Source organism: Palaemon carinicauda, chromosome 17 (genome assembly GCF_036898095.1).
Source record: "Palaemon carinicauda isolate YSFRI2023 chromosome 17, ASM3689809v2, whole genome shotgun sequence".
In the NCBI taxonomy this organism is placed as follows: domain Eukaryota; kingdom Metazoa; phylum Arthropoda; class Malacostraca; order Decapoda; family Palaemonidae; genus Palaemon; species Palaemon carinicauda.
Window position 1 is genome coordinate 47,951,854 of NC_090741.1, and position 26,992 is coordinate 47,978,845.

The 26,992-nt window shown below is 41.4% G+C and overlaps 2 protein-coding genes across 2 annotated transcripts in view; one reads left to right on the top strand and one right to left on the bottom strand.

Annotated features, from left to right (window-relative positions):
- MCPH1 (Microcephalin) overlaps positions 1-26,992 on the top strand; it is a 137,548-nt gene that overhangs the window by 7,946 nt on the left and 102,610 nt on the right. The gene's annotated exons all lie outside the window — the stretch shown is intronic.
- Positions 14,631-26,992, bottom strand: part of LOC137656726 (galactoside alpha-(1,2)-fucosyltransferase 2-like) — a 32,354-nt gene continuing 19,992 nt past the window's right edge. The window contains exons 7-9 of the mRNA XM_068390965.1: positions 22,716-22,811; positions 17,621-17,777; positions 14,631-14,967 (exon numbers count right to left, since the gene is read on the bottom strand). Coding sequence (XP_068247066.1) covers positions 14,756-14,967; positions 17,621-17,777; positions 22,716-22,811 — 465 coding nt within the window. The 3' untranslated portion in view covers positions 14,631-14,755. The remainder of the gene's footprint in view (positions 14,968-17,620; positions 17,778-22,715; positions 22,812-26,992) is intronic.

Genomic DNA, 26,992 nt, shown 5'->3' on the forward strand with positions numbered 1-26,992 from the left:
CGCTCTGCGAATGAAGTAGGTGATTTTCGCTCTTAATTGTTTCAGTGACAGGTCGCTGCCCGATGTTTCTCCTTTGAAGAGTTGGCCTCCACCAAAGTTTGAAGTTCTGCGAAGATAGACCTTGAGACTCTCTACTGGACATAGAGAGACATCCTCCTTCAGGGGGCATATTCTCCAAGGGCCCCATCTTTTGGTGGGTAATTCATTTTTGGCGAGAAACGTCGGATCAGGGGAGAGGGTCACTTCTCCTGAATCAGCAAACAGGATGTGTCCCTCTTCTCTTGATAATGCCACTATTTCGCTGACTCGAGCTCCCGAGGCGAGAGCAAATAAAAATATAACTTTCTGAGTCAGATCCTTGAGGGGGCATGAATCATTGTCCAAGTTGGAGGCGAAATGGAGCACCTTGTCTAGTGACCAGGAGATCGGTTTCGGAGGGGGTGCTGGGCGTAGGCGAGCACATGCTTTCGGCAGTTTGTTAAAGATGTCGTTGGACAGGTCAATTTGGAAAGCATATAGAATTGGTCTAGTCAAAGCCGATTTGCAGGTTGAAATCGTATTGGCTGCTAATCCTTGTCCGTGAAGGTGAATGAAGAAGGACATACAGAAATCAATGGTGATTTCTTTAGGATTTTTTGCTTTAACAAAGGAGACCCATTTCCTCCAGGATGAATCATATTGCCGTCTCGTGGATTCGGTCTTGTATTCCTCTAGGAAGTCTAGACTTTTCTTCGAGATCCCAAACCTCTTCTTTGCGGCAAGGGAGAGAAAATCATGAGATGAAGGTCCTTGATTTTCGATGATGAAGCGAAGACAGTCGACTTCTGTACTTGTTGAGAGAGAACTGGGCCCGGGAGAGGGATCAGCTTGGGCTGCAGCTCCAGGACCAGGGGGTACCAGTTGCTCCGGGGCCACTTGGGAGCCACTAGGGCCGCTGTCCCTTTGAAGGTTCTCAGTTTGGAGAGGACTTTCAATAGAAGGTTGGTGGGAGGGAACAGGTATATCTTCGACCATCTGTTCCAGTCCAGTGACATGGCGTCCACCGCTTCTGCTTTGGGGTCCTCGTACGGGGCTACGTACAGAGGAAGTTGATTGTTGTCGCTCGTTGCAAAGAGATCTATCTGAAGTTCTGGGACTTGATGAGAGATGAAGGAGAATGATCTTGCGTCTAGAGACCATTCCGACTCTATCGGGTTTGTCCGAGATAGAGCATCCGCTGTCACGTTGCGGAATCCTTGTAGGTGAACTGCAGACAGGTGCCACTTCTTCTTCTCCGCCAGACGGAAGATTGGGAGAAGCACCTGATTTATCTGGGGCGATCTTGAGCCCTGGCGATTGAGACAACGAACTACCACCGAGTTGTCTAGGGTTAGACGGATGTGGATCGAGGGCGGCGGGGATAGCTTCTTCAGAGTAAGAAGGACCGCCATGGCCTCCAAGATGTTTATGTGGAACGTCTTGAATAGTGGAGACCAGGTCCCTTGAGCTTGTTTCAGGTGGGAGTGACCTCCCCAGCCCTCCAGTGAGGCATCCGTGTGGATGTTGAGTGATGGAGGAGGGTGTTGGAGAGGAATGGACCTTTTTAGGGCCATTGCTTCCGACCACGGCTTTAGGAGGCGTCGAAGTCTGTTTGGAAGCCGTCTCTTGAGGTCTCTTCGAGCGATGGATGCCGATCGTCTCCAGACTCCCGCGGCATCCTTTAGCTGTGCACGAAGCACTGGGTTTGTCACTGAGGCGAATTGTAGAGAGCCTAGAACTCGTTCCTGCTGTCGTCTTGAAATGCGTTTGGATTTCAGTAGTCGCTTGACAGACCCTGCTATTTCCTTCCTTTTCTTCTGGGGGATAGAAAGGCGGTGTGACTGAAGATTCCAGTGGATTCCCAGCCACTGAAACTTCTGAGCCGGAGAGAGGCGAGATTTCTTCTCGTTGATCTTGAATCCCAGGTGTTCTAGGTACTGGGTAACTTCGTCGCAAGACTTTGTACACTCTTCGGGCGATGGAGCCCAGACTAGCCAGTCGTCGAGGTAGGCCATCACCTGGACGTTTCTTAGGCGGAGCTGTTGTACTATGGCATCCGCCAGCTTTGTGAAGATCCGAGGGGCCACATTGAGGCCGAATGGCATGGCCCGGAAGGCGTAGCTTTTTCTTTGGAGTCGAAATCCTAGGTAGGAGGAAGCGTGATGGTTCATTGGAATGTGCCAATAGGCATCCGCCAGGTCTATAGAGACCGTGTAGGAACCTTGAGGCAGAAGGGTCCTTATTTGTTGAAGCGTCAGCATCTTGAATTTGTTGTTCTCTATGAACTTGTTGAGGGGGGATAAGTCCAGAATGACTCTGAGCTTGTCTGAGTCCTTCATGGGAACGCAAAACAGTCTCCCTTGGAACCTGGTGGACTTTACCTTCCTTATCACCTTCTTGTTCAAGAGGTCTAGAACATATTCTTCCAGAATGGGGGTTGATTGTTGAAAGAACCGCTGGAAGATTGGGGGTGGTTGCACCCAACTCCAGCCTAGACCGTTCTTGATGATGCTGTGTGCCCAAGGATCGAAGGTCCAACGATCCTGGAATTGGCGGAGTCTTCCTCCCACCGGAAGCACTTCATTGCTTCTGGTGTCCCGAGGACTTGTTGCCTCGGCCGCTAGCTCCCTTTCCTCCTCTACCTCTGGAGGGACGACGAGAGGCGTCTCTGCTTGCACCCCTGGACGAGCCTCTACCTCTGGCATGAAAGGTAGTGGATGGCTGCTCAAAGGCAGGGGTGAAGACCGGTGACTGTGACAACACCGGTTGGGGGACCAATTGAAAGGTCTGTTGTGGTTGGGCAACCACTTGGGAGGTAGCGGGTCCCGGAAACTGACGTCGTTGTTGACGTTGCTGGGGTTTCGGCTTCTGAGGTTTCCTCTTAGGCTGAGGTCCATCGTCCTGAGAGGTTTTCCTTTTTCTGGACATGCCCCACTTGTGGAGAAGGTTCCTATTCTCCGTGGCGGCTCTGTCAGTTATTTCCTTGACAAGGTCAGAAGGAAACAGGTGCTTTCCCCAGATGTTGGAGGAAATCAGCCTCCGGGGTTCGTGTTTCACGGTGGCACCGGCAAACACGAATTCACGACAGGCTCTACGAGCCTTTATGAAATGGTACAAGTCCTTCATTACCGTGAGTAAGTGGGATTTGGCCAGTACCATGTAGTGATCAGGTACTGCTGTGTCACAGGCCATAACTTCAAGTTGGACTTGATGAGAAAGAGATGCCGCAAGCCTCTCCTTCGTGTCTTGTTCCCGGCGAAGGAGGTGATCATTGAGCTTAGGGAGGTCTTCATTAAACTGACGTCCGGCGACGTCAGGATCGAGCCTACCCACGACGAAAGTATGTTGGACATCTTTCCATTGTCTAGTGTCAGGGGGTGTCACGATGGAGAAGGGTCTGCACTCCTCCAGTGCAGGGCAGGGTTTTCCTTCTTCCGCCGCTTTAAGGCATGCAGCTAAGGCCTTTTCCAAAAATGGAAGAATCGCAGTGTCAGGTGCGACATATGTAGGATGCTTCTTGCTCAAGGCAGGAAGCTTAGAGCAGGTAAAGCCCCTGCTCTTAAATGCGGAGGCTAGCATAGCCTGGGCCTTTGCGAGATCGAACACTATCTCTTCTTTAGGTTCGGTCTCCTCCTTCGAGGCAGGTTCGGAACGAAGTCGGACGTAACAGTCCGGGTAGGCCTCGAAGCTTGGGAAGAACTCCACATCTTCCAACGGGACCGTGCCGATCTTGTCACTAACAAAGATCCTGCCGGTCGCAATAACCATATGCTCTGCATACCTCCACGGGTTGGCATGAGAGCAAGCTGGGAGATCCTTGACCGAGATCTTCTTCGTGTCTCTGGATCCAATCATAGACCTGATGGACTCCTGGTTCTCCTTCAGTCTGTCGTCCATGACAGCTCTAATCAGTCGGATCAGTTCTTGGGTAGAAGAGGAAGGATCCGGGGTCGAGGAGGTAGACGGAAGGGACATTTCCGTCGGTGTAGGAGTAGGCGGAGGGATGGACGAGGGAGTAGCTCCAATCTCCGACTCGGTGTATTCCACCTTGTCTTCGTCCTCTTCGGCTCCTTGAGCCATAAGCGTCTTCTCCGTGTCTTCCGAGACGTCAGAGATCTGTTCATCATCCTCGGAATCCAAACGACACTCGTGCATGGACTGAGCCATGACCACATCAGGTTCCACCGTAATTTGGACAGTGGGGATTGCTTCCTTTGGAACCACTGAGTCAGGGGAGGCCTTAGGGAACAACAGGGACCTCAGTTCTTCGGTGGCCAGGTACGGTCCAGTAGCATTTCTCTGAAAACCACGCACCCACTTGCGCAGTTTTTCACGAGCAATGTCTCTAACCTCCGCTGAGGGAGGGTTATGGAAGGCCTCAACTAGGTAGGCCTGGCAGACCGTACATTCCAGTGGATTCCAGAACTTCCAATCCCCTTTCTTGTCTGAGCAAGGGGCGTGAGTCCTGCACGCCGTATGTCCGTAAAACTGCGAGCGTTTCACAGCACAGTAGGCGAAATCGCACTTCATCTGCTCCTCCTGTGGAAGAAAGAGGAAATGAGTATGGGGGAGTCATAGGAATGGCTCTTAAATTAAGTTAATATTAATCATTAATTTTAACTTAAGGAAGGTGTGATGCATGGAGAATGAAACAGTAAAGGAGAACACGCTCCATGCATCTCGCCCGGCTGGTTACCATAGGCTTGGTCCTGGGATAATCCAAATGACCGAGATCATTGGATATAGTTTCCTAGGATTTCCATTATATTGGAACTCCATGGAAAGCCAAGGACAAGGTTGGGATCGAATTCATTCGGTTCCCAGATAAGAGCCAGAAGGCCTCATTAAGGGTAACTGCTTCTGGCAACCAGCCGCGCTAAGATGCACATAGCATGCTGGAAATAGAAGAATGCAAAGAGACAGCATGATCACTAATAGAGCAGTACTAGGTACTGATCTTAGAAGCAAAGCAGCTTATCTATTTGCAAGGTAGGGCTATCTTAGTCTTATGATAGCTACAGAGAGGGGGTGCAAGTATTCTTGACGCCTCCGGGGCATCCGGCAAGCCGCCGGCACGCCGGAGCTCGCTCCAGCATAGATTCTGGCACTAGAACAGACAATTTTCAAAGTCAGGTAGATACCAGGATGGCGGCCGCCGGCACAACGGCGGCACGCCGGCAGGGAGCGGCGGCTCCGGCAGCCGGAGGATGCCGGATTGGTGACTGGGGTAAGGATGGTACAGGTAGTATCGGGTTGCCGGCAGTATATGCCGGCACTCCGGAGATCGACCGGCAAGCGGACGATTAGATAGGAGTAGGAGAGCTGCCGGTAGTAGCCGGCGGCAGCCGGCAGTCCCTCGGTACACGGGGGGCTGGCGGCAAGGGTAGGGAAGTCACCAAGAGGGAGGCAGGTATTGCCGGCAGTAGAGGCGGCAAGAGACCGGCACCCGGATAGATAGAGAGACAGGGGGAGGGGGGAAAGGATGCAGGAAGTACCGTCAGGGTTCCAGACATCCCTCCCCCTCCCTGAGGGGGTGTACCCATGATAGAGACAGGCTCTAGCATCCATAAGCAGGGGTCACTAGGGACCGGGAGCAGGTAGCCCAAGGGAGGACTAGGGAACACCCAAGAGGGGGGGGGGAGACTCCCCTATGCAGAGCTACACTAGTAACTAACCTTATAGGACACTATGAAGGTATATGTACCAGAGCGGACAGCACAGGGAAGCTCGGGTAGCCCTACTCATCCACCCTAAGGAGGATTTGTAGGACAGGGGACAGATGAGTATAAACTAACCTAAGCATAGGCTAGGCTATACAAGAGATAGGTGGGGAGGGAGAAGAGAGGGGTCTTCCCAGGAAGGGTTTCTGTACCAGAGCGGCCACAAAGGGAAGGGAGGACACTCCCTAACCTAAGATTAGGCTGATCGGCTAAAACGGTGCAAGAGTACAGTTTCAGCATGGAACAGAGAAACCTTCCTAACCCGGCCTAGATCAGGGCTAAAAGTCCTGAACTAGGCAAGGAAGAAGACGTATCGCTATCGTAGGAAAGTCGTAGACCATCCTAGCCATAGAGGTAGGCTAGCCTAACCTCACTCTCAGACGCAATCCTAAAGGGGGTTCATTCCTTTAGGGAGGACTGAGAGGCGATATAATACTCTATTAGACAATAAATCCCTTTACTCAGAAAAGGGATCAAGGCTAAATAGAAGGAGTGCCGAGGCAGGGGATGAAGGAAGCATATAGGGGTCCTAAGGTTAGGTTAGGCTAGAAAGAATCACTGACTAGCCTATCCCCTATATGGTCCCTGAAGGCGAAAACATTTGCATCACTAGTCAAAAGTATTGTAAAATAATAATGCCACTATCTTCATAACTTAGTCTAGGATCACTGATAAATCATGCATGAACACTTGTATATAGGCTCCTGGCCTGGGGGCTATAGTAGCCGACTGTTATGAGGTCAATCGATGACCGATAAAAAGCGTCTAAACACGATATAAAAGTTCCTAGCTATGAAGACTAAATAAACTAATGTATTCGATTAGTATATAATGCCGGAAGCGTTGTTGTGGCTAACTAAATAAGACATGCAAAACAACAACGACGCCATAAAATGGCGGGTCCGGTAGAGGCACAGCTCTGCCACAAAACATCAATTATTTCGCGAAATAATATTTACTTTACGGCCAGAGCTTAATTAAACAATACTGGAACCTTGTACTCAACTTTCCAGAAGAAGGCGAGGCTGAAGGTAACGACATAGCGAAGATGCAAAGCGATAAAGTTCACACAAGGGAAAATCCGTCTAAGTAGGGCAGCTACTAAACAAAGGATAAAGACGCGCGTGACGTCATTAGAGCAATGGCGTCCGTTTGTTTACGTCTCGAGTATCAGTAGTAGCCACGAGTGAGATTAGCTGTGGAACGGCTCCCAGCTATTCTCAGCCCTTACACACCGAAGCGTTAACTCTGTTCGGGGTGGAGATAGCTATGTGGCACGACCAGACATGCGTGTCCCCTGTTGTATTACGATGTCTTAAAGGGAAACCTTTGAGATACTCGCTCCAGAAGTTAGAATTCTGTGATAACCTGTGGTTAAATTCTCTGGGAATATCTTAGTAGTCTTATACCCAAGGAAGCTACCAAACAGGAACCTTCCATCAGGACGCCATGGCTTGAGCCCAAAAATATATATATATATATATATATATATATATATATATATATATATATATATACCTGTATATATATATATATATATATATATATATATATATATATATATATATATATATATATATATATATATATATATATATATATATATACATATATACCTGTATATATATATATATATATATATATATATATATATATATACCTGTATATATATATATATATATATATATATATATATATATATATATATATATATATATATATATATATATATATATATATACCTGTATATATATATATATATATATATATATATATATATATATATATATATATATATATATATTTTTCAATATTAAACTTACCCGATAATCATGTAGCTGTCAACTCCGTTGCCCGACAGAATTCTATGGAGGGATACGCCAGCTATCACAATACTAGAAGGGGGTGTACTTACCAGCGCCACCTGTGGCCAGGTACTCAAGTACTTCTTGTTGACACCTCCTCAATTATTCCTCTGTCGTGCTTCCGGCAAGACGTTCTGGGATACGCTTATGTTCTTGGAGTATTTTCACGACTTTGGTGAAGTATTTCTCTTTGATTTCGGATGTCGCTTTACTGGAAACTTCTATATTAGCTTAGTTAGCTTTTGGAATTAATTTGATTAATTATGGTGACGAAGAGAGTATGAACTCTCTTTCACCTTTAAATGGCCGACCCTTCCCTTAGACGGAAGTGTTGGTGTCTAAGAGAGTATAGACTCTCTTTCTTAATTTAACTTAACAAAAGTTATAGATTTATTTTATATCTCTCCGCCTCTTATAGGCCTCTTCGATTAACTTCCTTTTTTTATAAACTTATTAAAATTAATTTTTATATTTGTTTATATTCGACCTTCCTAATAGTAGGCGGTCTTTTCTTGGTACCGAAGTTAATTAACATTGAGCCCGTCATTTCGGTTTTACCTGTTAACATATTATGCTATTTTAATGTCTTTGAAAGAATTTCTTTGATAGTCTAGTACTGTTTTCAAAGTTGAACTAACGTTTTGTTTTGTCTCTGCAGTTGTTGACGTTCAGAACGTTCAACTTGCACTCTATCGTTACGATAGAGAAAGAATTTTCACGGTTTCACATTGCAGTAAGAGTAACCGTGTCTAGCGTTTTGTTCATTCTTTCTTAACTTAATGGTTTTAATCCTAATAAAGGAACTTTTCATTTTGGGAAATATTTCTGTTTTTTCCTTTAACAATAATATGTTTTAACGATATATATGATTGGGCTCTTCTCTCAGGTTCTAAGTCAAGAGAGAGAGAGAGAGAGAGAGAGATAGAGACGGAGGGAGAAAGAGGAGGATAAACGTTTCATTCAAGCCTGCCAGGCGTACGAGTAACGTTGTTATCGTTTTTGCTCTTCTCCCTAGTCTCTTTAGGGGAAGAAAGTAAACGTTTCTAGAGTGATCTAGTGTTTAGTCTCTTTCCAGCCACTGAATTATTTATCTTTCATTAGATTTTTCTGTTACATTGTAATTCTGTTTTCGCAATTACTAACTTTTGAGAAAGGATAGAATTGCGTGTTTCAGGTACAAACCACTTAAAGTTTCGAGTTCAGTGAAATAAGTGCAAACAGAAAATCAAAGTGATAAGTGATTAGCGCAAAGTGTGTCAGTGTTGTGCGTGAGGGTACTTCTGTGCGCGCCAGTCGTTCTCCCAGTCCGGGACCTCTTGCAAGCTCCCAAGCCCAGGGGAGAAGCAATGTCGAAGGACAAAAGGGTTCAGCAGGCCTTGATCGGCGCACAGAAGTATCCTCGGTGGTTGTGGGCGTGTCTTACCGAGACCGTCACTCCCACCCGCAGACGATTGAGCCCTTATTTTACTCGTCTGCAGAAGAAATTTAGGGGAGAAAACGCTGGTCTCAGGTCTCAAGACCTCTTAAACATAAAGTCCAGACCTATGCCAGACGTACGAAGTTAGAGTTCAACAACCCGGATGCAGTCATTGGGTTAGCTCTGACTCTCCTCAGTCATCAGTTGAATGCACTCCGCCTAAGAGGAGTAAGGTTCTGCCGCAACAGATCTCTGCTGTTAAGGCTTTACCTCAGCAGACCTTAGTGTCTGCCGACCCCAAGTTGACTCTACTGCAGTCCATGCAGTCACAACTTTCGGTCTTGATGCGTGAGTGTCGGGCTGAGAGTGTTGCGCCTCCGCCTCCGCCTACACTCCCTCCGCCTGCGCTCGCTCCGCCTGATCGCAGTACCACCTGCCAGGCGTACGATGTTGAGCCACGTTCTGAGTTGGCTGTTCCCAGTGGTGCTCAGCCTCCGCCTTCTTTAAGGCAACCTTTACAATGGGATCAGGAGGATTATACCTCTCTTCCTCCGCCTCCACTTGCTGCTCCACCAGTGATGCAACACTCGGTTGAGGTACAACAACCTCTCCCGTCCTTGAGTCAGTCTCCTCAGCTCTCGCTGCAGCGAGCTCAACCCTCCACAAGGCAAGCACCACTACACCTTAGCCTTGCGCCTCAGGAGCCTCAGCTTGCGAGACATTTACCTTGTTCTGCGCAGCCTCTACCTCATCGCGCTCCGCTCACACCACAGGAACAGGAACTTGCTACTCCGCTTCCGCCAACTGCTCAGCAAGCGCAACCCTTGGGTTCAGCCACTCATGCCAGGAGTCAGCCTCCTCCACCCATGCGCCTACCTTCTGCTACTTCCTTTGATCAGCCTTTGCAGACTGAGCCTCAGGTGTTCCCTCAACAGAGTCTTGAAGAGGAAACCACAACTATTGTTGTTCCAGCTCGTTCTGACTCTGCTGTTCAGCATACCTTACCTCCATTTTCAAACCTTATGATAATGGAGGTTATTTGTATTACTTATAAAAATATATTTGTATTCCTTGCAATATATTTTTAACAATATCGCAGAATATGGCAAAAAATATGAATCATGAGTTATGAATGTAAGGTAAATATTATGTTGATATTTAAACCCATGCAAGCATGCATAAAGCACTCTAGCACTGGTCATGGAATTTCTGAGAAATGTTAAACGCCATGCACACGCTCTGCTTACCTTACAGCATGCTCTACATACAGCATGCTCTGCTTACAGCATGCTCTGCATACTACATGCTCTGCATACAGCATGCTCTGCATTCAGCATGCTCTGCATACAACATGCTCTACATACAGCATGCTCTGCATACAGCATGCTCTGCATACAACATGCTCTGCATACAGCATGCTCTGCATTCAGCATGCTCTGCATACTACATGCTCTGCATACAGCATGCTCTGCATTCAGCATGCTCTGCATACAACATGCTCTACATTCAGCATGCTCTGCATACAGCATACTCTGCATACAACATGCTCTGCATACCTTACCGCATGCTTCTCAGTCACACATCTTTGGTTGTTGCCAACTCACTAGACTGTCGAGCAGTTTCATAACGTTGCCTTCTAGTCTGCTGCTTTTGCACCAGTGAACCCTCACTGAGAGAACTTAGCTTTTCTAGGATATGGTCCCTGTAGATGAGAAAGTTCTTTTCTCCCTCCTTCTGATATTCCCTTGAGGACTCTGTCATTTGGAGGGAGCCTTTAGCTGCATAGCCTCCTATGGACTTTTATTTAAGCGTAACATGCTTCCAGGGAAGGTAATGGTTCCACTTCAGTCGCTAATCCCGTCTGTTACCACACCTGCTCCCATAGACCTTGAGCTGTGTTGCAAGACATGCAGTCCAAGCTTAGTCCTTGTTAGAGGATTTTTTGTTTACGGAGTCAATGTGTCACGGGGAAGACGTTCAGCAACCAACAGAAGTGACTTGTTGTGACGCAGTGCGGCAACCTCAGCAACCCGATAAGGAGTTGTCTGTACGACCCAGACAGTCTAGACAGATTCGGGTTGTCACTGTACTTCCTCGCTTGCCCATGATTGACAGTTCACAGACTGTGCAGCAGTACCATGATCTTGTGTCCGGCTCCGTCAGACGACTGGCTTTTAAGAGCTCCCACAAGTCGTCGCTGTCTGGAGATTTTCAAATGGACTATGGATCTGACCAAGGAACTGGGCCTCCTGGTCAATTTTGAGGAGTCTCAGCTCGTTCCATCCCAGACCATTGTCTCCTTGGGTATGGATCTTCAGAGTCGAGCTTTTCGGACTTTTCCGTCGGCCCCAAGGATCTTCCAAGCCCTAGAATGCATCCAGAGCATGCTGAGAAGGAACCGATGCTCAGTCAGGTAGTGGATGAGTCTAACAGGGACACTTTCATCGCTGGCCCTGTTCATCGTGTTAGGGAGACTCCACCTCCCCCCCCTTCAGTATCATCTAGCTGCTCACTGGATAAAGGATATGACGCTAGAGACGGTCTCAGTTCCTGTTTCCGAAGAGAGGAGGTCTTCTCTCGCGTGGTGTAAGAACAGCTTTCTTCTCAAGGAAGTCTACCTTTGGCTGTTCAGAAACACGACCGCCGTCTCCTCTCGGACGCATCAGACACGGGCTGGGGTGCGACTTTGGACGGACAAGAATGCTCGGGAACATGGAATCAGGAGCAAAGGACACTTCACATCAATTGCAAGGAGTTGTTGGCGGTTATTCTGGCCTTGATAAACTTCAAGTCCCTCCAGCTTAACAAAGTGGTGGGGGTGGACTCTGACAACACCAAAGCCCTGGCTTACATCTTCAAGCAGGGAGAGACTCTTTCGTGGAAGTTGTTCTAGATCGCAAGGGACCTACTCATCTGGTCTAAAGATCGAAAGCTAACTGGTAACGAGGTTCATTCAGGGCGGTATGAATGTCATGGCAGATCACCTCAGACGGAAGGGTCAGGTCATCCCCACAGAGTGGACCCTTCTCAAGAATGTTTGCAACAGACTTTGGGCCCTGTGGGGTCAGCCAACCATAGATCTGTTCACTACCTCGATAACCTAGAGACTCCTGTTGTATTGTTCTCCGATTCCAGACCCAGCAGCAGTTCACGTGGATGCTTTTCTGCTGGATTGGTTCCATCTCGACCTGTATGCATTCCCGCCGTTCAAGATTGTCAACAGGGTACTTCAGAAGTTCTCCTCTCACAAAGGGACACGGCTGACGTTGGTTGGCTCCGCTCTGGTCCGCGAGAGAATGGTTCTTAGAGGTACTGCAATGGCTGGTCGACATTCCCAGGACTCTTCCTCTAGGAGTGAACCTTCTAAGTCTACCTCACGTAAAGAAGGTACACCCAATCCTCCACGCTCTTCGTCTGACTGCCTTCAGACTTTCGAAAGACTCTCAAGAGCTAGGGGCTTTTCGAAGGAGGCAGCCAGAGCGATTGCCAAAGCAAGGAGAACATCCACTCTCAGAATCTATCAGTCTCAAGGGGAAGTCTTCCGTAGCTGGTACAAGACCAATGCAGTTTCCTCAACCAGTACCACTGTAACCCAGATTGCTGACTTCCTGTTATATCTAAGGAAAGTAAGATCCCTTTCAGCTCCTACGATCAAGGGTTACAGAAGTATGTTGGCAGCGGTTTTCCGCCACAGAGGCTTGGATCTTTCCACCAACAAAGATCTACAGGACCTCCCTAGGTCTTTTGAGACCTCAAAGGAACGTCGGTTGTCCACTCCAGGCTGGAATCTAGACGTGGTCCTAAGGTTCCTTATGTCATCAAGATTTGAACCTCTCCAATCAGCCTCTTTTTAGGACCTCACATTAAAAACTCTTTTCCTCGTGTGCTTGACAACAGCTAAAAGAGTAAGTGAGATCCACGCCTTCAGCAGGATCATTGTTTTCACATCTGAAACGGCTACATGTTCCTTGCAGCTCGGTTTTTGCTAAACGAGCTTCCTTCACGTCCTTGGCCTAAGTCGTTCGAGATCCCAAGCCTGTCCAACTTGGTGGGGAATGATCTGAAGAGAGTACTTTGCCCAGTTAGAGCTCTTAGGTACTATCTAAAAAGGTCTTAACCTTTACAAGGACAATCAGAAGCCTTATAGTGTGCTATCAAGAAACCTTCTTTTCCAAGTTCTAAGAACTCAGTTTCTTACTATTCAGGCTTCTGATTAGAGAAACACATTCTCATCCTTGCTTTGCTGAAGGTAAGGACACATGAAGTGGGAGCTGTGGCTACTTCAGTGGCCTTCAAACAGAACCATTCTCTGCAGAGTGTTATGGATGCAACCTATTGGAGAAGCAAGTCAGTGTTCGCATCATTCTATCTCAAAGATGTCCAGTCTCTTTACGAGTACTGCTACACCCTGGGACCATTCGTGGCAACGAATGCAGTAGTAGGCGAGGGCTCAGCCACTACATTCCCATAATCCCATAACCTTTTAACCTTTCTCTTGAATACTTTTTATGGGTTGTACGGTCGGCTAAGAAGCCTTCCACATCCTTGTTGATTTGGCGGGTGGTCAATTCTTTCTTGAGAAGCGCCGAGGTTAAAGGTTGTGATGAGGTCCTTTAGTATGGGTTGCAGCCCTGTATACTTTAGCACCTTTGAGTTGATTCAGCCTCCCAAGAGGAACGCTGCGCTCAGTAAGGAAGACGATCTTATTAAAGGCAGAGTAACGGTTCAAGTCGACTTCCTTACCAGGTACTTATTATTTCATTGTTATTGTGGATAACTGATTATATGAAATACGGGATACTTAGCTATCCTTTAGTCTTGTACACTGGTTTTTCACCCACCCCCCTGGGTGTGAATCAGCTACATGATTATCGGGTAAGTTTAATATTGAAAAATGTTATTTTTATTAGTAAAATAAATTTTTGAATATACTTACCCGATAATCATGATTTAATCGACCCTCCCTTCCTCCCCATAGAGAACCAGTGGACCGAGGAATAATTGAGGAGGTGTCAACAAGAAGTACTTGAGTACCTGGCCACAGGTGGCGCTGGTAAGTACACCCCCTTCTAGTATTGTGATAGCTGGCGTATCCCTCCATAGAATTCTGTCGGGCAACGGAGTTGACAGCTACATGATTATCGGGTAAGTATATTCAAAAATTTATTTTACTAATAAAAATAACATATTTATATATATATATTTATATATATATACATGTATACATATATATAATATATATATATATATATATATATATATATATATATATATATATATATATATATATATATATATATATATACACACACACATACACATACACACTAGTATTTGTACAGCTATTTGTGGTTATTTTTTTTTTTGCCTATTGCAATAAGGTTTTGGTACATTTAACAGGTCTTTTTCAAAACTCTCTCTCTCTCTCTCTCTCTCTCTCTCTCTCTCTCTCTCTCTCTCTCTCTCTCTCTCTCTCTCTCTCTCTCTCTCTCTCCTGGATCTTCCTTCCTCACTTGTTGCTCTGTCTCTCTGTCTCATTCTTGAACCTTCATATTTTTTATTTTTATCTGTTTTTGTAACAATGATTAAATTTAATGAGAGGTCTTGGAAGGAAATATATATTTTATTAAACTCCTTTCGTACATCCTCTGGTGCTAAAACTTTAATTATTCTAATTTTGTATGAAAAATACTCATCAAACTTTAACAAGTGAAGATTACAAAGCAAACCGGAAATTAGGGAGGGTTGTTAGATATCGGCACAAAGTAATCCATGTGAGCTCTCTCGAATCTTTCCCTCTGCATGGGATAATTAGGAATGTGAAAGTCACCCGGATAAACAACATACCCACCAGCCAGGTAAGCTGTCCAGAAGCCAAAGGTACCAACTGTCATGATACTGTGATTGCAGGAAGCTAGTATGGCCATGTCTTCTTCACGGTTTGTGCCTGTTTGAAGAAATAAAATTTATATTATTGAGTCATTTTATGAATATTTTCATGTCACTTTGGGATGACGATTATTCCAGTAAATACTGTTCCTCTTCAAATACATTTATGGAGGGAAGATTATGCATACTTCATATCAAGGTATATACTGTATAAACAAAAGACCCTTTGAAAGTTTTTGTGAAAATGTGTAAACAAATTGATATATGGCAGATTACTCCTGAATTTTATTCCTTGCAAATGGATTTGACATGGAGAATACTAATTAACATTTAACCTTGAAAAAGCCATGATAAACTTGATCATCACATTAATTTGAATAGTCATCATAAGATTGTTCGCAATTGTCCCCATATGCTGAGTGTAGATCGTGGCCTCCAATTTGGGTGGATGTATTCTTCGAGGAGCAGGAAAGCTAAGTCATCTTCAGTGTCATTCTTGGCAACACCTAAAACAATGTCAGAGGGACTGTTTAGTACTTTGGTCTCATTGAGTTTGCCTAATGTTGAAGCTTAGTGGTATACAGCCCTTGCTTGGTCCTAGTGAGTATACTTCAAAGAGGTTTTTCTGGGTTAGTTATGTGTGTGGGGAACACCATAGTTCAACATGTGTTGGACGCTCTTCCTTGCTGACTCATTGATGACAAGTTGGACCTAAGGAAAGCTTGGCTTTCTTCAGCCCCAGTTATGTTGCTGGTTCTGTCCTTGGAACAGAGCACTCATAATCGTGGGGTGAGTGGAAATAGATCTCTTGAGCAACCTGTTAAGCCTTCATCCCTTACATTGGATTCTCATGCTCCGAAGATATTGGACCTTGATCCGACACTAATGGAAGCAGAGAATCTATAGTAGTAGTGTCCCTTTATGTAACTAACTGGGCGTGCTGACCATGGGGAAGTTTCAGGTAGGACCTCGTTCATTTGATAGGTGCTATGGTGCCCCACAATAACTGAGACTTTCTACGGAGCTCTGTCTTTGTCCGATCTTGCTAGTTGGCCTTGGATTTAGTTAATGATCACCTCTGTGGATATGAGAACATCCTCACTTGCAGTTGGTCCTTCAAGATCCTAGCCCCCTCACATTTGTGGCAGCAAAAGTTCTAGGTGCCAGAGTCTTATGTCAATACCTCTTCAGGTTGACCTGGCAGGTCCTTCTTGGCTTCTGAGTCAGCAACCATGGAGATTTTTGCCATTGCAGACCTCCAAGCAGTCTCGTGACTTGACCAGTGGTCAGGCGCTGTGACACCTTTAAAAGACTACTGGGTTATCAACCTATTACTGTGTGGAGAAGTACAGGAGACACGTGTTATCTGGTAGAAAGGTAGTGATCATTTCTATCACACCATGAAGTAAACCAGTTTGCCAACTGGATTCTCAAGGAGAGGGATGCTCTGGTGTCTCCATTTTCAAAACTAGCAGGTCCAGAGGTAACACTGGCTTTTCTGAATGCCTCGATGAGGGGTCCATGTCTCTCTTGCCAAGAAGTCTCTGTCAAAGGGTCTGGTTATTTAAGGATGTCTGTAGACAAACTTTAGGGTGAAGCCTTACCTGTGATATTGGAAAGGAAGAAAATCACCACAACCTTCTGAAGACCCCAATCAGAACCACTTGCAACTTCTTCCGCTTGGAAGGACCCTGTGCATTCACAGCCCTTTTAAGGCCCCAACCTGACCAATTCAGGAAGGGAGGCTACTGTTGAAGTTCCCCATCGCAAAGTAGTGAATGTACTTGATACCTTCTCTGGACAACCAACCCTCACCTATCTCTTAAACCAATAGTATTATTAACTATTGTATCCTTCATTATCACTGAAAATCCATGGCCAAGAGTCATGATATGCCAATGAAACAATCTCCATTAGATTTAGTAGATTTGAGAACAAAGCCCGCAGAAGAATATTGGGAGTCAAAAGGCAGGACAGGATTAGAAATTAAATCATAAGAGAGATTAGTCAAGTGTCATATGTGGATATCATGGTGAGGGGTTGATGGAGATGGTTTGAGCATGCTCTTTGCACTCCCCAAGAGAGATTAGTTCACCAAATTTTAACTGGGCTCTGCAAGGCACTAGAAGAGTGGGAAGATCCAGCCATACATGACTGAGGACTATGACGCATGAAGAAGGAGATGAAGAATGGAGAAGTATGGAATTAAAAGCTCAAGATTGAGACAACTGACGAAATATAACAGAGTCCCTCTCCATTAGTAGGCGTAGAAGATGATAAAATGTAAAGGTAAAAGTGTCAGCTTTCAGTTCAAGTATTATCTGAAGAGATACGCACCAGAATGTCAGCCAGGCAAGCCCAACCCCCCTCTGTGGTGCTCAACCACAGTGGTAACCTCCCTAGTAAACTACTTAAACTCATAGCCCGAGGCGGGGATCGATTTGTCACCCTGCGAATTCAAGGCGAACTAGTTACCACTATACTAGCCAGAAGGGATCACCTGCTGAGTCATCAGCTACCATTGCCTGGCCCTCCCAGGTCCTAGCTTGTTGAAGAGAGATAGTTTGGATGCTGATCATATGTACAGTAAGGTTAGCTTCTAGGGGATTATCCTGTCCCTTGCCTGTGCGATTCATGAGTGAAAAGAAAAGGAAAGAAGAAATGTGCTTTATTTACATTACATTGATTGTGATATAGCTTTTAAATCTCACCTGGCACGAAAATCACGTCCGTGTGATTTTCGAAGGTTTTATGGATGTATTTTCTGTCGTTGGATGAGACGACGAAAACGACGTTACCGAATCTTTCTTTGTAGAAATTCATGGCGTTTTCGTAGTAAGTTTCATTTGGTAATTTTTCCCCTCTGCTCTGGAAAAGGACACATTGTGTACTATTAGGGAAAGGGAGAATATTAGAAAGAGAGAGAATATTAGAAAGAGGAGATTGTATTAGAAAGAGAAGAGAATATTAACCCTTTTACCCCCAAAGGACGTACTGGTACATTTCACAAAACTCATCCCTTTACCCCCATGGATGTACCGGTACGTCCTTGTGAAAAAATGCTATTTATATTTGTTTTTTTGCATATTTTTGATAATTTTTTGAGAAACTTCAGTCATTTTCCAAGAGAATGAGACCAACTTGACCTCTCTATGATGAAAATTAAGGCTGTTAGAGCAATTTAAACAAAAAAAAATATACTGCAAAATGTGGTTGAAAATTAAAAATAACCCCTGGGGGTTAAGGGTTGGAAAGTTCCAAATAGCTTGGGGGTAAAAGGGATAAGAATAGGAGGAATTTAAAAGAAAGAATTTTAGGAAAAGGAGAGAATATTAGACAAAGGTTAGGGTATTAGGATTAGGAGCAATGTAGGTTTAAAAGAGAATATTAGAGAAGTGAGAGGATATAAGAAAGAGATTATTAGAAAAGTATAGAATACAGTATAAGAAAAAGTAGAGAATATCAAGAACTAATCTAATATTGAAAGAGAGATAGCTGAAAAAAAAAACCAGTCAAAAGATTAAAAAAAAACAGGAAAACTGAAAAATAAAGCTTAAGAAAAAAGGGTACAGAGATAAAAAGGGTTATAAGGAATATTTTTTTTATTTAAGTATTCACTGTCAGTGCACTACCAATTTTATTAAATGCAAAATAAATGAAGCATTATTCTGTACCTGGAAATGGATGAAGAACTAAAATTAGATTGCTATAACTGGTGGCAAAGTCTTCTATTGACTCTTACTTAAGCTTCAAAGACATCTGTCCCTTTTGAGGTGTTCAGCATTGAATGGCCTCCCCGGTAATGGCAGACGTAGTGGAGATTACAGAGGTGATAAAGGTGTGAGAAGAGTGTCACGGTTGAGGTGGTACGGGTTTGTGTTGAGGAGGAGGGATGAAGGGAAGGGAGTAAAGTACTTGTTAGGGGGAAGATCACGAGAGAGGCAGAGAGTTAGATGGCGAGAGAAGGTGAAGGATGATATGGAGAGAAGAGGTTTGATGGAAGAGGATGCCTTTTATAGAAGCCATGGGAGAGGGCACATCAGGCATAACAGTGGGAAAGAAGACTGACTGCTATATTTTCATTCCTGTAAGTTCTTTGTCCTTGACTTTACTAAAACAATTTTTTCCCAAAGGGGGTTAGTATCATTATTGCAGTGCACATTAAAGGAAAAAGTATAAGTACAGTATTACTTGAAGGTATTTGCAGTGTACTTTTATCACCTAGCTTCTCTTACTTTTTGGCCTTTTGATAACCTCAGTCCTTGCTTCCTTTTATACATTGTTATCCAGCCTCTTAACATTTACTTCATAATGAAACTGTGGGGTTTTTCAGCAGTATATGGGTGCAGAATTACCTCCCAGGCCCCAGTGCCTACTCTTATAGCCTCAATTCATATATCCAAGAATACTTTTCTTTTTCTATAGAAATTCTTATAACTTTACTGAAGCAATAATTATAGTTTCCTTATCTAAAGCTACTGACAAATATATGTTCCTATCATCACCCAAACTTAGCTACTAATTCATTGAATATTCCGCTAACTGAAATACTTGGCCTTCTTTCAAGATTGTTGAAGTTTTCTAGTCAAGTGTTGGTTGGCTAGAGTCTAGAGATCCACACCAGGTCTCCTTTTTTACACTTTACCACACTTGTGGGCAGCTTTAGGTCAAAGACCCATGTTGGCATAGGGCAGGCTTATTCTAAACTAACCACCGCATCTCTCTCATTAGGAACTTTCCAGTTGGCTTTGTGGAACCAATCCTCTATCTGTAAAAGGCTGCTTCTCTTAACTTGGTTCTTCCTGAGTGTTTCCATAGGTATGATGATTTTGAGAGATGTCACCTTGCATTGATAATCTTTCTTTAACTTTTTATGAGTCTTTTAAAATTTTAGGTGTGATTCTCACATTCACTTTTGAGAAACACCTTAGGTCTGTGTCTTATTCAATTGCACAAAAAATTGGCTTATTGAGAAAATCTTTTAAGATTTACGGTGATCAATCTACTCTGAAGTGTTTTAATTCTTTCATTCTACCTTGTTTCGAATATTGTGCTCCTGTCTGGTCTTCAGCTGCTGATTCTCATCTTAATTTGTTGGACAGAAACTTACGGTCTATTAAATTTCTTATAATTAGTGTATTATGCATGTTGCATAAGATTTTTCATAATTCTGACCATCCTTTATAATTAGATCTTCCTGGACAGTTCCATCCTGTTCGTAATACTAGGCATACAGTCAATTCTATTAATCAAGCCTTTTCCATCATGAGGCTCAATACTGCACAGTATTCTATAAGTTTTATTCCAGCTGTGACCAAGTCGTGGAATGATCTTCCTAATCGGGTAGTTGAATCTGTAGAACTTCAAAAGCTCAAACTTGCTGCCATTTTTTTTTTTTTTTATGTTGAACAGGCTGACATAAGTCTTTCTATAGTTAACTGTATATATGAAATATCTGTTTTGATGTTACTGTTTTTAAAATATTTCATTGTTAATTTTTTCTTAGTCTTTTATTTCCTTATTTTCTTTCCTCACTGGGCTATTTTTCCCTGTTTCAGCCCTTGGGTTTGTAGCATCATGCTTTTCTAACTAGGGTTGGAGCTTGAATAGTAAGAATAATAATAATAATAATGATAAAAAGGAAAACTCAATACATTGGTGTTAGCAGAAGCGGAAATATTGGTGATTCAAGTGTCTGTGCTGGTCAAGTATTTGGTGCCATCAGAAGTCAAGATTAAGGCGTGCAATAGTCAAGGCTTTGCTGTTTACAATATCTTGGACTTCAGTGTCTTCACTAGTGGAGAATTTGGTGACTCCATTTGTGTAGACTTTGGAGACTCTAATGCAGTATTAATCTTGAATGTCTACAATAGTTGAGGTTTTGGCGATGGCAGATGCAGAGAAGTTAACTCTTACAACAGGTGTAGTTTTAATTTTAGTAATAGTTCAGGGTAGAGTATTTGTAGTAATTGAGGTTGTAGTGTCATCATTGCCAATAGTCAGGATGATACTGCTGATAATAAATAGTAGTTGTTGCCAATACCAAAAGCAGCTGAAGGTTTGATGTCAGTATTAGGTAGTAGGTTTGCCAGGGCACCTTAGCTATGGGGTCCTTTGACTGGTCAGACAGTACCACATTGGATCCTTCTCTCTGGTTACGGTTCATTTTCTCTTTGCCTATACACACCTTATAGTCTGGCCTATTCTTTACATATTCTCCTCTGCCCTCTTACACATGACATCCCTGTGATTACCGAACAATTCTTCTTCAGCCAAGGGGTTACTACACTTTTATTGTTCAGTGGCCACTTTCCTTCCTGAGAAGGGTAAAAGAGACTCTTTAGCTATGGTAAGCAGCCCTACTAGGAGAAGGACACTCCAAAATCAAACCATTGTTCTATAGTCTTGGGTAGTACCATAGCTTCTGTACTGTGGTGTTCCACTGTCTTGGGTTAGAGTTCTCTTGCTTGAGGGTACACTCAGGCACATTATTCTATCTTATTTTTTTCCTTTTGTTTTATTGAAGTTTTTATAGTATATATTGGAGATATTTATTTTAATGTGGTTACTGTTCTTAGAATATTTAATTTTTCCTTGTTTCCTTTACTCACTGGGCTATTTTCCCTGTTGGAGCTCCTCGGCTTGTAGCATCCTGCTTTTCCAACTAGGCTTGTAGCTAAGCAATTAACAATAATAGCAATAATAATAATTAGCTCATTAATTATTAAAAATAAGTGTGTCATCTGCTGTTAACATGTATGGTATTTACATTTTCAGCCCAGCCTGTTGCTGGATTCAGTCATATACTTTTAAATTAACCTTTCTTCCTTTCTTCTTTCTTGCTGTCCAATCCTTTGTAGCCTAATGCTAACTTTATAATACAACTTTTTGGTTTTCCCCATTTGCACTTCATTGCTGAATTCCCCCCCCCCCTCCCCCCCCAATTCACTCCCAAGCCATATGGCCCAAATTCCATACATTCATAAAGCCATCTGGTGTCATTGCGAAAGGACGACTGTTCTTATCTTAATTTATATTCATGATAAAAGAAGAGTATCACATGTATTGTTCCACTCATGTTCTTTGAAGCCCATTGGCTGTTTCTGGATGTTTTACCATACTGAACATCTCAGATTTTCTTTATAAAGGTGACATTTTTGACTGGCACTCGAGCATTAGGTTTTAGAAAATATAGATATAGTAGCTAGGAGCAAAATATATTTAATTCTTCTAATTACCCCAGTACTCAACTAAATGTTTCTTAAAATTAGCTATACAGTACAGTATTGGCTAACAGCTCTTTTAGGACCAGCTAAAATGTACTAATAGATAAAATGTCACACTAGCGATTTCGACACAAGTTATTTTGTTGCACTAGCTCTTTTGAACAAGTCATTTTGGGTCAGAAATCTTATGCACTTACAGGTTTTAATAACTAAATGTTGGGATTACTTCTGCAAAAAGAGTATGGCTGAGAGTTAGGTCTCATTTTAGTCTTTTAAGCTTTGGTTTGGATTCCTGCTATTAATAATTTCTGACTTTGAAATTGAAAGAGGTATGTTGAGTCCCTTGTTAGGCTGGAAGAACGTAGAGAGTAGAGGTCCCCTTTTTTGTTTTGTTTCATTGTTGATGTTGGCTACCCCCCAAAATTGGGGGAAGTTCCTTGGTATATGTATGTATGTATGTAAATATTATGTACTTTTGATTTGTTATTGTCAATCAGGCATCCGTTTAGCAAGAGAAAAATAGAAAAGATGAAAAAAAATATTCATGGATTAGGTTATAAAGTCTTAAAGACTAACTCACCCTCACATATGCAATGTAGTCTCCGCGTCTGATATGAAAGCCGACCCGAACAGCTTCTCCCACGAAGTACTTCTTTGCCAACCAGAATGCTTTCACCTGCGAAATGACACTTATTATTTTTCTAAGTTTGCATGTTATCAGATTAAAGATAATAAAATCTGCAATTGTTTAGATGTTGAAATTTATGAAGATCTTGGAGGGATTTCAAAAATTTTCTATAAAACATGCTATATATGTACAACTTGATCATCTTGGATTTTGTTATTGTTATTATTTTTATTATTATTAGTAGTAGTAGTAGTAGTTGTAGTAGTAGTAGTAGTAGTAGTAGTAGTAGTAGTAGTATTGCTGTTGTTGTTGTTGTAGACTCCATATTAGGAATGATTTAGTCCTTGGCTTTTATATATATATATATATATATATATATATATATATATATATATATATATATACTATATATATATATATATATATATATATATATATATATATATATATATATATATATATATATATACACTATATAAATGTTGAAGAAGAATAACAAAATGGGTCACTAGAGATTGCAAACAAAGTAGGGGAAGAAAGAGAAGACCATTGTTTGACGAGCTAAGAAAATTTGCAGGTATACTTTGGCATAGAAATACTATAAACAGATGCGTATGAAAGGACACGTCTGAAGCCTTTGCCCTACAGTGAACTAGCTGGGGCTGATATATATAATAAATCATGGGAAGAATTACAAAAGATGATAGGAGATTTGAATAGAGAAAGCGGAAATGTAGGACTGAAAATGAATATGAGTAAAACTAAGATAATGTTCATTGAAAATGCAGACACAACAAATAAGAGCTATAGATGAGCTTCAGGAGATTGTTAATGAATATACGTAATTAGGACAGACAGTTAAGTGTTATCCCAGGGCACGAGACCGAAATTAAAAGAAGGATAAGCATGTGATGAAGAGCATTTGGTAAATAAAATCAGATTATGAAAATTAAAATGCCTCTTTCTCTAAAGAGAAAAGTATTTAATGAGATGGTCCTACCTGTATTAACTTATGCATCAGAAACTTGGAGCCTTACTTGAGCCCTAGAACATATGCTAATTACAACTCAAAGAGCTATAGAAAGAATAATGATGGGGATAACACTAAGAGACAGAAAATGAGCAACATGGATACGAGAGCAGATTAAATTAGAGGATATTATAACAACTTGTAAGACAAACTAAAGGAAACCCATCATTAAGCGATTTCGTTGTTAAACAAATTCTTCCCATTATGATAAATGGTAACTTTGTCTAATGTTGACCCAAAATCACTAACTTTTTTTTCATATTCTAACTAAATTACCTATAGTTACTGGAAATAAATAACTGTATTAACTAGGCATTATTTTACTTAAAGATCATGAGTTTAAGAATGAAATTAACATCACTATATCACTGTGGTGAGAAATTCCTTCCTCAAGTAGTGAAAGAAACATAAACAAAAACATGCCATTTGATTTCATCAGCTGATCTCTCTCTCTCTCTCTCTCTCTCTCTCTCTCTCTCTCTCTCTCTCTCTCTCTCTCTCTATATATATATATATATATATATATATATATATATATATATATATATAGATTATGTTCAATAGTAAGCTAGGCTTAAAATAAAGAAATGAAACACATTGTACGAGGGTACCCACTGGGCCCTCATTCTCAGATCAAGATCTCAGAGAAGCTAAGGACAACTCCCTCCTGTGGGTGCCACATTGGTGCAATTAGATATAATATATATATATATATATATATATATATATATATATATATATATATATATGTATATATATATGTATTTATATATATATGCAGAATATATATATATATATATATATATATATATATATATATATATGTATATATGTATATATATATATATATATATATATATATATATATATATATATATATATATATCATATATATATATATCAATATATATATTTTTTAACGGATTTTGACGTAGGAAAAATCTATTTTTGGGTGAGATAGCCCTGTCGTCCTGATGGAAGTTCATAATGGCAGCATCCTACTGTATAATATTTCTGTGAGTGATATTACAAGAGAATTACCTTCAGGTATCACAGGGTTCTAACCCCCCAGAACGACTATCCTAAGATATCATGTATAATCAGGGACATATCCGTATATAACCATAGATATCTGCACCCCAGACAGACTTAACCCAGTCTAGGAATCTAAGTATATAGATATATATATATATATATATATATATATATATATATATATATATATATATATATATATATATATATATATAGATAGATAGATAGATAGATAGATAGATATAGATATATATAGATATATATATATATATTATATATATATACATATATATATATATATATATACACGTATATATATATGTATATTATATATATATATATATATATATATATATATATATATATATATATTATATATATATATATATATATATATACGTATATATATATATATATATATGTATATATTATATATATATATATATATATATATATATATATATTTATATATATATATATCTATATATATATTGATATTGATATATATATATATATATATATATATATATATATATATATATATGTATATATATATATATATATATGTGTGTGTGTAATGATTAGAATAGTAATATTACATGTTTAAAACAAATGACGTAATATGTCATGTTGGTTGGAAGAGCTAACCCTGGGATTTGCTCTAGTCATTCAAATTATAAACAGGATGTATAATGCAAACCTCGGCAAATTGACATTCTTTCTTAACGTCAACACATTGTCTCCTCGTGTGAAAGTTTGTGACGTCACCGGATGCAGGTGTCTTCCGATTCCGTCACGTGGCTAAATTAAAGCAAGCATACGATATCTGTGATATCGATAATTTATTCAGTTCATATCTAAACTTCACCAGAATTGGTCGTCTGGACCAACACAGCTTCCTCCAGTGATGGAGATGTTTAACTCTGTTGTTTTATAAAAATAAAACTTAAAAACCATTAAGATGTATTCAGTTAATCCATTTAAATACATCTGAAAACAACTCATACTCAAATGTGTGCTTAAGACAGTAGCACACCAATAAATGGTGGCAGCGATTAAACTCTAAGACAGCGGTTAAACTCTAAGAATTAGAGAAATATCTTCAAGACTTCAAAATAAATAGCTGTAAAACCAGAGAAATATCTTCAAGACTTCAACATAAAAGCTGTAAAACCAGAGAAAGATCTTCAAGACTTCAAAATAAAAGCTGTAAAACCTGATAAAGATCTTCAAGAACTCGACATTATCTACAAGAATCTACAATTTTGATTAAGTCCAACGGAAAAGCTAACATCAACATATGTTAGTATACAACTTGAATCTTCAATCAACATCCTAGGAAACCCAAGGACTGGCGTTCAACAATTGCAAGACATATCCAGGAAGAACTACATTCAACAAGAAACTAGAACGAGACATCGCTAACAAAACATCAAGAGAGAGAGAGAGAGAGAGAGAGAGGACGTGTCGACTTCATATATAAGATAAGTACAGAGATTTTGTATTCATTTCAGTTTGGGCAGTGAAGTGTAGTTATCACAAGTCGTTAGTCAATTATTACTGGGGTGAGTGAATTCCTAAACTTTGTTATAAGAAACTCCGAATTCTCATTTAGAATTTTTCTTTCTTTGTGCTAATTCCTTTTTCTTTCAGAAACTCTTGGGGGGAAATGTTTTGGGATTAGTAACATTGTTGGGGGAATTTTATTATACATATGCGTTTACGCAGTGGGCGTCTGTACTCATATAGATATTTTGATAGGATTGAGAGGGGTCAAAGAGATAGAAAAAAAAAATACAGCAGTCATGGCTCCTCCTGTCAGCCCTACCCCTGGACCTAGTGGTGTAGGCCAGGCTAATCCTCCTCCAATTGTGACGCTTGTAAAGGCCAGGTCAGCAATCCTTCCTTTTCAAGGTCGTGTCAACGGGTTCTTGCCACAAAATGTGGAGTCATGGATTTCATCCGTTGATGCCCATTTAAATGCCAAACAAATTGTAGATCCTTTTGTACAATTACAAGAAGCTAAAAGTTTTATAGATTTTTCTAAAGGGGATGCGAGTGCGTATTTAAGAGGGGTTTCATTTCAGGAAGCAGTTACTTGGGATGATTTCAAAGTTAGGTTACGCGCGATTTATGGGGGTGAGGAAGCTTTGGATGTAGTGTT